At 40.5% G+C, this 12522-nt stretch overlaps 1 protein-coding gene across 1 annotated transcript in view; it reads right to left on the bottom strand.

Moving 5' to 3' along the window:
- Positions 1-12522, bottom strand: part of ptprt (protein tyrosine phosphatase receptor type T) — a gene marked incomplete at its 3' end in the record, with an annotated part of 280480 nt that overhangs the window by 109543 nt on the left and 158415 nt on the right. The window contains exon 16 of the mRNA XM_083971093.1: positions 1566-1701. Within this exon, the coding sequence (XP_083827219.1) occupies positions 1566-1701 (136 nt within the window). The remainder of the gene's footprint in view (positions 1-1565; positions 1702-12522) is intronic.

The following is a 12522-nucleotide window of genomic DNA, read 5'->3' on the forward strand; positions in this document are numbered from 1 at the left end:
CAGACTGAGCTGAAGCAACTTGAGCGACCGCATTCATACTGTTGGAAGTTTTGTGTGTGAATTGAGAAACTGACAATAACAAAATCATAACAATGAATATATCAGCAAAAAATGTGTATAAGCAATGATGTGAGTGGAGTGGAGAGGGATGGATGATAGATGGATGATGGATGGAGCAATACAGAGAATTAGAGGAAGTCAGAAAGAGGCAGGTGATGGTGGTAGGCCAGTGTGTATGTTGATTAAGACACAGGAAGTTGTGTACACCTGCTAACTAATATCAAAACAAAAAAATACAATGGAGAACTGAGGTTTGGAAGTGTCTAAACTCTGGGCACCTCTATCGTTATATTATTTATTTTGCCTTTAAGGGTTAGAGAGGATTAAGTACATCAACAGATTCAATACATAATTCTGACCTCATACAGTATGTTGCCTTAAGAAACAAATTAAAGTTTGTGGCCTTCGTAATCACATCCGTCAGAGTGTGGACTGCAAAGTTTGATAAGGTCTAATCTCTAAAAAAAAACTGTTTGTTGTCTGACTGAAACTAAATGAAAAACTATTTAAATTCTGTTTCTGCTTAAACCTGTTTTACTGATCTCTTCTTAACCTCAAGACATTTACTCACATTTACCCACCCTGTCCATAATGGAAACCTGAGCCTCTAACTTTCCATTCAAACAGTCTACAATCAACTATGAGGACACTTTAAATTAACATGACATCTATCTATCAATCAGTCTTTCAGTCTATTCACACATATTTTAATTATGCTAAATGTATTATTTTGTTAATTAACATTTAACGGTTACAAAATGGCACAATTGTTGTTTAAAAGAGTTTCTGGTAGCCTCTGTCACATCCCAGTTTTGCTGTTGAAGCAGCCATCTTTAGTTTTCTTTAATTATGATCACGACCATCTGCAAACTGTAAAATCTACATAAAGTCTATAGGTACATATTTATATTTCACCTCCATACAGTATAAATGTAGATGTCCATGAGCAGTGGAATTATAAAGCAGCTCTTGGGTCTGTGTAAATACTGTGAATGTATCAAAGGCTCAGTCCACAGAGAAATGCACACAGCCTGTATTCAGAGACTGAGCCTTAAAACCAGCCATAATGACTTTGTGCAACTTTGTGATGTCATAACAAAGCAGTCACTAAAACCCTGCCTACCTGGACCCATCCACCTGTTGTTAATTAATGCAATTTTGGTCCATAAAAACCCAAATATATCGGAGCTTGAGGTGCGACTGAGAGTGGTGACGTCTTTGTTATGACATCACAAACTTCCTTCACAAAAGTCCTGATGGTTTGTACACATACTTATAAAAAATTTGGGAAATTTGTTTTGATTTCCTGTTTAGTGCCAAGAATGTAACTGCAAAATGTCTGACAGAGGCTACCAACTGTCTTGTCTGTGTGTTTAGCGAATTGCAGTGAAAATGCACAAACAGAAAATAAAAGAGGGACGTGTTAATGATTTCTAGTTATTAAAATGCTATATGTAGCACCTTTAAGCTGCTGCTCTGCTCGGACGTTCAGGTTCGTCTCTTACCTGCGCTTAAAGGTGAGGACAACGCCGAGGAGGATGATGATGAACATGAGGATTCCTGCGATCACTCCAGCCATTTTCACCGTGCTGTCCACCTGTTTCTCCGGTTCCATGGCATCTGAGTCCTGAGTGGACGCACCTATACACACACAGACACACACAGACACACACACACACAGGTATGCACATAGTCACATTGGTAGGCAACTGCATACAAATAGTGACAGACACACATACAATCACATAAAAAAAATGAGCACAAGAGTGCATGCACACAAAAAATGACAATGCATACACACAAAGGAAATGTTTATCCTTGGTAGCCATACTCGGAAACACACACTCTCTTTCATGCACTCACAAATCATAGGTCATATTTGTCACAAACAAAAACACACTGAACACACTTGATCCCAAGGTGAAGATATTCTCAACACTTCATCCATATGCAAACATAAACATAAACATAAACAACATGCAGTAATGCGGTGCAGAGGGGGATGAAAACATGTAGATAATGAAGATATTAAGAATTTAATCTTTTTGAAAATTTGAATTTTACTGTGAATCTTTCATTGTGGTTAAACTTTGGATGAGTTCACATGCTTGAACACCACAGAAAATCCTGTTACTATCAGCATTTTTAAATAACATAAATGTATTCACAGACAAGGACAAATAATACACAACTATAAAAGTCACACACACACACACACATAGAAAACGGCGCCCATGCAGAAACCAAGTCCCTCTTTTTACATGGGGATTAAATGAGCTGCCAAGCAAATAATCACCCGACAAAGGTGGTTGGAAACACAAGTTGGGGAAGGTGAGCACAAGGTTGGTGTGTGGTGCGGCTCGTACATGATGTAGATACATATTTATGTAGGTACGAGCACAGCTATCAGTGTGTGGCGTGATGTAGAGGTCAGGAGGTGACTGTCAATACACTGAATGAAAGAAGCTGCAGTGAATGAGGAGAACGAAAGTTCCCCTCATCGCGTGTGTGTGTGTGTGTGTGTGTGGGGGGGGGGTGTTGTACTTCCTGGTTGCTGCTTAGACTTCCTCACTGATGACACATACACTTTATTGTTCTACATTCCCGCTAGGTTAATTCATGTTATTTGTCATTTATCCTTTGAGCAACTTTTTTTTGTTTTGTTTTGTGATTGAGTATCTCAACTGTGATAATTACAGTATACCACAGAAACACATTATTTAAAAAAGAAAAAAAAAAGGTTTAGTGTTTAATGCACGGACAGAGAGACATTTTAATTCAACGTCAAACTGAAACCTCAAAACATTGTTTCTGCAGTTTTGTGCAGCCCCTTTTGATTGATGAAGTGTAAACATTGTATGAGGTATAATGCTGTATGTTATTGCAGGTTATCTATTAACATCCTGATGCGATGAGATGTTCACACATAATATGATTTGTCGTTTTTAATACGTGTGACTGATGTGATTTGTTGAAATTCACGTCAGGAAGGTGAAATACTTATTCTGAAATTTACTTTGTTTTGTTGATGTTTTGGTTATGAAAGTGCTCAGGTCAGACATCAACCTGCACAAAATTGAACTGAACTGAACTGAACTGAAATCGTATTTTGCTGAGTGACTTTTGAATTTTTCAGCCATATACATTTTCCAAAGGAAAAGCCAAACATTTACAATACAATTAAAAGGTCTCTATCTACTCCAGAGGCTGAGAAACGTGAAAACCAGGTGATTTCTACCTGTAGCTGCCACAGCGAGATTGGAATTATTATTCCAAGTGTTACACTTCAATAAAAAAAGCAATTACCTAGAATGAGCTGTGTACCTGAACTATACACCAAAGACTCACAGAAAAAAAATACATCTAACCTGCCAGTCAATATAAGGCGACATACTGTGTTTGACACAAACTATTAGTTAAGTGTTCCTTCAGTCCATGTTCCTCTTTGAGCTCACATAGAGACACTGCTCGATTTGACAGAAGAGAGAAGACGACAAACTCATCTGTTAAAGTAAATCTGATGAATCTGTTGGAGGACAACTGTGAAGTGATGTGACCCAGAGGTCAACAGAGAAAGAAGAGCTGCTGAGGTCAAAGCCAGGCTGAGAAAAAACTAAATGAATAAATACAGGAAAACAGAGAGGAGAGGGAAGAAGAGAGGTGTGGGGAATATAAAGAGAGACAAGAGGGATGGGGAAAATAGAAGTAGAAGAAAAAAAAGACAACCTTCTCTCCTACACATGAATGCACCTGTGCAGATGAGCACCAAGCTGTTTCTTGTTATAACCTTGATAGACAAAGACGGCCGATTAATGGAGTGATACTGCTGTGTGGGAGTTCAGTTTAATCCCCTGTCTCACTCAACCCCCCCTCCTCCCCCTTCCTCTCTCCCCCCTCTCCCTCCTCTGCAATAACAACACAAGGTTGGTAGTGGAATCCACTGAGCTAAAGGCTTAAGCAACTAACCTTGGCACGCTCTGCAATAGCTGCGACAGCGCTCAGCGGCTGCAGCGCAGAGAGGTTCCTGTAAAAACGCAAAAAAAATTAAAAAAAAAATAAAAAATTAAACATGAAAGCCACCAGCGGGCTATGAGCGCGTCACCTTGCGAAAGAATAAGAATTAAGAAAACACATCTGTCATTTCCGTCCCACGCATTAATGCAGGAGGGAAAGTGCAGCCTTCTCTCCTGCATCTCTTCAATAGAAATGAGAAATCAAACAGACATTTTAATGGCGTGGTTCTGTATTAAGTGCTGTACTTTTTGAAAGTGCAAAAAAAAGGAAAACAAGATACTGAATGGATACCGAATGTTTTGTCTCCTTTAGAGAAGAAAAACTCAACTGTTCAAGCTACAGAATCCTCTAAAAGCTTCAACAAGATGAAGGGCAGACTTTACATTATCCTGCATGTCCATCAAACTGTAAATAGAGGTAAGAATAAATCAGCCTGTACAAGGTACTGTAAAGCAGAAGTAAGCGGAATGTTTGTGTTAATATAAGTCTTAAATAGTTATATCTTCCGACGGCAATCACTTATATAGAGTGTTTGGTCTGAAACACGAGTCTGTCAGTCACTCTGCTCTGCTGTAAGCCGAGGAGAAAACTTTCCTTGTATCCTACAACCTTTATCCAATGAGGAGAGAGAGCGGCATAAAGGGGCGGTCCTCTCTGTGTGTGCAGCCAAGGGATGCGCGTGAATGTGGTGACGTAGGGACGAGGGCGGGGACTGCTAACTCCATCGGCTGACAGGAAGTTAGCTAAAACGACCGGATCGCTTACTTCTGCTTTAACAGAGTTACTGACCACTTTATCAGGCACACAATGCTAGTACCAAGTTTAACCCCCTTCTACCTTCAGAACTGCCTTAAATCTTCTGGCAAAAGACAGAGTAAGGTGTTTGTATGAGACGACCACCAAAATGTAGCCAGTGGTGATGGACTCTGGGGGCCTCTTGCAAAGACACCAATTAAAGCCAATCAACTTCCTAACCCCCACCATGCAAACTACTGGCAGACATTATAAGCTGCAATTAACAGATGTCCCCTGAATGCTTGATGTAAGGCTATTGGTGGACATTACAACATTACATACAATTTAAAGATGTCCCCAAAACAGCCCACATGAAGGCTACTGGCAGACACAACAATTTACTGATGTCCTCTAAATGCCTCACATGTAGATTTGTAAACACCACACTTTATCTTAAAATGATAGTTCAACATTTTGGCAAATTCACCAATTGCCATAATCCTTATAGTCTTAGGCGTAGGTTCGTTACCTTTAATTTTTAGATCAGGGGTGTAAGGGGTGTGGTCATTGCATAATGTGCCAGCATTAGGGGTCAGAGAATAAATCATATGTGGCTCCAGGTAAATCGTCAGTGCAGGAATCTGATCCATATTATTTCAACACACAACTTAACAGATGTGCTGATTTTTTTCTGGTCACTGACAACCTGGCTTTCAGATTTAGACAATCAGACATGATGCATGTGTGAGTGTGCAGCCTGCTGTTTTAATTCCCATTAAGAAGCCAGGTCGGGTGCTGCCGCTGCGTGAGCGCCCGAGGCCTGTAATCAGCAGAGGTGCACAGGAGTGTGGACTCAGCTCTGCGTCCGTCTGGCTCCTTCACTTACGCAAGGGCCTGGAGCGCTCAAGCGGGAGACAGGTTCACACATTTCCCTGTAGTCTGTGACCTGGTAATCACCCCACAGGTGTATTAAACCACCATTCCCCCCCTGAGCGATCTGCAATATGTATCACCTGACACATTACAGCGCGACCCCGTTCGTTCACACCTCAGCGGCGCACGTGCTGATTGGGTTCAACAGTTCATGATGTAACAGTGGAGGACCCCACCTGGCAACAGGTTCAGCTCCATTTAACACTGTGATTGGACGGTTTGGGAGTCACTCAGCCAATCAGCTCAAGTCAGACAGCACTCTGACCGGGTAAGCGGGGGGGGGGCATGTGGGGAGGGTCTAATGTGACCATGTCCATTACAAAAGGGTGAAAAGATGAGACGAAGCAAGTCACAGCAAAATAGGATTGATTGACGCTTGGTGCAAACACAATATGGAGGACACTGCGGCCATGTGTTCCTGAAAACAGGTGGCGTCTGAGCATTTTACAATTTATGGATCCATCTTCCTGTCCCGCCACCAGGTCTGGCAGGTGGTGTGCATATTATTTTGTTGGCACGCGTCAGGTTCACTAAACAATACGTTTGTCCAGATGACACTGAAGTATCGTGTTGTAACATCTCCCTCTGGCCCCAGGACTTGACTCAGGTTCAGTGTCAAATATTTAAAATCAAAACCTATAAACCTGAAAAAATGGTGTAATGAATCAAGTAATTTAGTAATCAGTGTTGCCTTTGAATTGCCCTTATGTACTGTATGGCATGTGATATATAAGCTATGATTCCTTGAAAACAGCTTGACCTCTAGTTTTTCATGCTATTGTTCTGTTTCCAGGTCATTACAAATGTTTCTATTAATTTTAAAACAATATAAATCTGTTTTTTTAAATCATGGTAACAGTTCTTTGGTCACCTGCCATTGACACCACATCATCAATGATCCCACTCAATGTAGTGGCATCACCAAACTCAGTGTTTTGCTGTTTTTGTTTGATTGAGGGACCTCTAGAGGCAGAAGTTACAGACTATAGCTTTAACTTAAATGTTAAATTAAATGCCACACACCCGTTACTGTGGCTTTTAAATTCGTTATACACCACATGATGTAAAAACATGTTAATGACTCTTGCTTAATTAGTTTGAATTCATTTTACTTCTCTACTAAATATGCAGCGAAGAGCAGATAGGGCTTGCTTGTGTTGGCAGCTGACAGTAGCTGTTAGCCACGCTGCTGTGAGACGTTGTTAAGACTCTGAACATCAAACTGTTTGGACTTGATCACAGAGACGTGTGCAGCTGGAGCCATTTTCCATTTCTCCACTGATCAAAAAAGTCTCCAAAATTAGCTGAGATCATTATTCTTTATATCCATCACCAGGCAAAAACATCTCCACTGACACTTGGCTTTGAAAGTGCTATAATGGGCAATGTTGCCACGAGCAACAAACATGTGGCGAGAGAAAATGAAGACGAGGGAGTATATTTTTAAAAGTTAATTAAAACACAAGTGTTAAACATTTACAAGCAGAGTGAAGGGTGGATCTGCTTTGATGAGGTGAACTGGAACCTGCCTGATCCAACATATTTACTCATCTTCTGAACGCAGCTAAGCTCCTCTAAACGTGGGGTGTGGAGCAGGAAGGAGGAGGAGGAAGAGGAGAAGGAGGAGGAGGGTCTTTAAATTCCTCACTCGACCTGTAAAATCCTCTCAGGGGAGAGACATGAAATATCGATCTGAGAAGTATAACTGCTGCGACGGCTGCTGCAGACGCCAGAATTCACAACCACTTGGCCTTCGCAGTGATGGGCCGTCCTACCAGGGGAATACTGTACGGACAACAACACAGTTACTGGGGGCTGCAGGGAATACACACACACACACACACTTAGAGAGACTCTCTCCTACAGTAAATATGGAGCGAAGCGAAGCTGCAGTGAGTACACAGGTTTTCAGATGCTAGCTTAGCATTTCCATTTAAGTGGGTATGCTGCGGGCTTCATTCCTGAGGTGCAGCAGGGGAGAGATGAACTGAGTGTGAACCCTTGATGTCTTTATTCAGGTATGTCTTTTCAGTTCAACACCACAGAAGTACCTCGATGTACTCTTCAAATTATTTTCCCTTTTCAGCATTAAAATGGGAAGAATCTGGTTTCTGCTTTTATTTTATTATCGTGTACAATGTTCTCTTTAAAGGTAGAAAAAGGACGTGTAGCATATGGAGCTTTTCATATTATATTTTAATCTTCGATCAAAATGTTTGACATTATGAATTTTATAATATATTTAGCATGTTTATGAAAAGAGCAAAATAACAATGACATGAATGTAAGGATCACAGAATAAAGAGGACAAGAGCAATTCATTGTACTCAGTAAGTGAAAAGCTTTGGAAAGGTTTTTGTTTAACAATAAAGGTTAAATTGAGCCTCTTCTGACCGAAGGTTTTACATTGCATATTATTTCATAAAAGATAGAATATATACCTGAGGAGACAGCACACACAGACACACACACATGGCACAACAACACTTACGACCCTAACACCCCCTTCCGTAACAATAACAATAATACATGGACCAGTCTCATCATTGAGACAAAAAGCAAAAGTCAAATTTTATTTTAACATGTTGCAACCACCTGTGATCTGCTTTGTTATCAACTCCAGTGTTGGCTCTAACATCTTAATTCTTCCATGAAAATAAATATTGTGAATGACCTGTTTCAAGTGATCATCATGAACATAATGAATATAATGTGGGTCTTTCACAGACGGCATTAGCTCAATAGACATATGGATGATTTAGTGCAGTGAGGTATGGGCCACACCCTCCTGGTGGGCCGTGAAGGTATGACAGGTAGGCCACAAGAGGTAATAAAGTTTTAGGTATGTCAGTGTTCATTAATGAGTTCAGATTACTCACAAATATGCACACTCACATATGTATATAAAAAAAGGCATTTTTCATGTTGGCATGGAATAGGATTTTCTAAATTGTGTGCTTCATTAATGAGGATCACGCACAATTAACTATATGTAATAAATAAAGTGGAGAAAAAATTATCTTCACATATTAGCGTGGAGCGGGACTCGATCCCGCTTCAGCAAAAGCAGTTACACCTCCAATCACCTGTCTACCTCTGTGAGCCACTCAAGCTCACAGGTAACTGCGGTTCCCCTGCATATTTGTCAGTTACGTCACTACAGGTAACGTTTTGACTCGAGCTGACCTGCAACAACTGGTTACCATCGGTTTGCCTTTGAAATACACGGACAATACATATGCCTCGGTGTTTATTGTTCTTTTTCCTCCAGTCTATGAACATATTCAGCGCTACACTACACTCTGCACAACACTACACACCACAACAAAGCCTGTCGTGTTGAGAAAGTGATGAACTAACTCGGAAATACTGTCAAAATACGCTAAACAATATGTAAACAAAAGCGAAACACTTGAGCCACTGCATGTGTACATGGTTGAAAAGTACGACTTGCATTTAATCACATTACTGTATTGTGAATGTGTTGTGTACTTACATTTCTTTACACATCTCTACAGATCTTATAAAACGCAAAACGTATTTATTGGCGTGCATTAAAAGAAATGTTCACTTCAAGTCGCCGTGGTTCGAGGAAGAGATGAAGTTAACCTGTTTCTGCCTTGTGGGTATGATGCGTTCAAGGGAACAGGGCAGCGTCGGACTTGAGTCGATTGTTTGAAATTTATTTATAGAATGGTCTGATGCTTTAGATTTCGTGTGTCGACATATTTTATCATTGCCCTTTGTATGGGTATACATTTTAATTAAAACTAGTTTGACATTCACAGAAAAAACTGACAAACTAAACAGTTTTGGGTCCATGGCGATCTAAATGGCAAGAAAATGATCAATCTCTATTTGAACATTAGTCCAGAATGCTTTTCTGTCATAGATATGTCAGTTTTTTCTACACTTTTATTCATATAACGCAGTAACGTAACTGATTACTTTTAATTGATGGTAACGTTGTAACTTAATTAACTACTTTCAAAAGTAACTATACCCAACACTGCTTGCGAAAGAACGAGTTGAACTGATTTTTTGGGGGGGCCGTGTTGTTCTTGAGTTTGGGAATGGTTGATTTAGTGCCGACTGAGTGACAGTGAACTGCAGAGAGTTGTGAATGCGCTTGGCTGCGTCGAGTCTTGATGCAGAATAGAAGCAGGATGAACGTATTAACAGAGACTTCCTCTGTGTTTGCTGTTATGACTCTGACAACAGCGGGCTGCTGATGATATTGATCGCATTCCAATGGCATTAATCCCCACGAGTTTGGTGTGTTCCTGAACGCACATCGTTCGGGTATTTGTGTGTGTTTGTGTGTGTGCGGGTGCTCATTGTTGGTGTAATATCCTTTTCATTTATACATTTCTCTCTGCACTTTTTTTCTTCTTCTTCTTTTTATTTCTTCTGCTTGGAGAGCATGATAAAATTATCAGGGAGGAATTATGGGTAAAACCAGAGATATTAAAAACATAATCTCATCCAAATGGAGAGAAGATTGATTCTCCCAGCTACCAACGCACTGCAGCAGCCCTGAACGGCATATTAAACGCTACTGCGCTGTGTGTGTGTGTGTGTGTGTGTGTGTGTAGCCTACATGTCACAGGAACACACTGTGTAAGCGTGGCTGCTGCTTGTGTGTGTTTGTTTCTGCACAAATAAAAAAAACTTTTGTCCTTTATTCTGATTTTTGGTTTGTTTTGCATGTATGTGTTTGTGTGTGTGCATGTGACTGCTGACTGCTGATAAATTAATAAAGTGTAGCTAATAAAGCATACAATATATGCTGTGTGTGTATTTGTGTAGTGTATGTGCATATCTTTGATTTACGTTTGTGTCCTACAGGTTATGTAAGTGTGTGCGTGCTGGTGAGTGCGTTCCTGCCTGTGTGTCTCAGATCTGGGCTGATGTGAAGCTTTAGCTTTTAGCTATTGTTTGTCAGCAGCTGTGGGGAGCTTCCTCTGTGGATTAGTGTTAGCATGGCTGAGTGTGTTTAACAGGATTACTAATCTGAGCTATGCTGCCACAGCGTTCATGTGTCAGTGTGCGTGTGTGCACACATTTTCTTAAATGTGCCTTTGACTGTGTTTCTGTGTGTGTGCATTAGCATGTGTGCTGTATGTAACAATGCACCTGTGTGAGTGCGTGTGTGTGTTAAACTGGGTGGCTTTGTACATGTGTTTCTGTTGAACTTTGTGAATGTGTGTGTGCTTGAATGCATGTGTGTGTGTATCAGTGCGTGTGTGTGAATGTGTGTGTGGTCACATGATGATGGATTAATGTATCTTCAGTCCCCATAACTTCGTAAACAATAAAGGACAATGCTAATAGTTGGCTCTCAATCCTCCTCACACACACACACACACACACACACACACACACACACACACACACACACACACACACACACACACACACACACACACACACACACACACACACACACACACATAGATTCCATTAATGCTGACATTAATTTTAAGGTCATCAGGACACGGTTTACTGAGCACTTCAGAGCTTTTAAGAACTAAAACGATTTAAATGCTCCATCATCTGGTCTCTGTGGAGCTTTTTGGAGTGGGGGGGTGGAGGGAGAGGGGAGGGGGGTGTTAACTGTGAACACTGAAAAGAGCAAAATGTTTTGTGTGTGTGTGTGTGTGCTCATAAAAGACAATGTGCATCATCCTCTGGACTAAACTGATGACTTTTCCTTTCTGTCAAACCTTTATCAGTTAATTTGATGTTAATGAAACTGTATCAGTATTTGTTATTATTCCTAAATTGTTTGTTACTATAGAGTGTTGGGTTGCTATTATTCTTGGTGTTATTAGCTGTATTTTCCTGAAAATAAAATATAGCCCCTAATAAACTGATTACTGTAGTAATTGCCTGTTCACTCCCAGCTAAGCATCTTGGCTCTCTCCCTTTCTTTCTCCCTCTCTCTCTTTTACTCACTTTTTTATTCTTTCTTTTTCATCTAAATTTGTTTTAAATTGAACGATTATTATCCCTGTGTTGTTGTTTTTTTGTTTATTGTAGTGTTTATGTGCTTTTACAATTGTACAGCACTTTGGTCGACTGAGGTTGTTTTAAATGTGCTCTATAAATAAATTGTGACTTGACTTGACTTGACACAGAGACATACTGTATGTCACGTTCAACAAGAACTTCTTTTCCCTCTTGGAGAAGATTTCTGATCGAGAAACACCGCTAAAGGCCAATGTGAATCACAAGTTAGGAGGCAGCTGTTGCAGGTTGAAAGATGTGAGAGCGAGAAGCGGTTGGAGGGAGAGGGGGGTGGTGGCGGTTGTGGTGGGGTATAGTCGGCCTTGAGATCGTCAGAAAACGACCAAAAAGGCAACAAATCACAGGAGTCGTTCCAAGTGATTTGCAATAGAGCAGCAGGAAAAATGAAGCTCCCATCAGCAGAGTAGATTTACACTAGAAACTAAATCAACACATCACATTAAATACGGTAAATATTCTCTATTTATTCTCTGTTATTCTCTATTCATGAGCCTTTGCCTCTGCAGGACATAATAACTGATGTAAAAGTGTCAGACTCCACAGCTGCTCTGCGCTTTATGAGTGGAGCATTTTGTGCCAAGGTCACGTCAGTAACAACTCAAGTTTCATTAGTTTGCTTTTCTAAGTTGAGAGCAAAGTGTCTTGGGGGCTGAGGGTGGGGGGCTGTTTTCTGAGAGTCAGCGCAGTGCCAGTTACACAGATATCAACTGTTTGGTAATTGCAAGTATTTTTCTCTGCAGGTTGGCAAAA

Source organism: Trachurus trachurus (assembly GCF_905171665.1).
Source record: "Trachurus trachurus genome assembly, chromosome: 5".
Taxonomy (NCBI): Eukaryota; Metazoa; Chordata; class Actinopteri; order Carangiformes; family Carangidae; genus Trachurus; species Trachurus trachurus.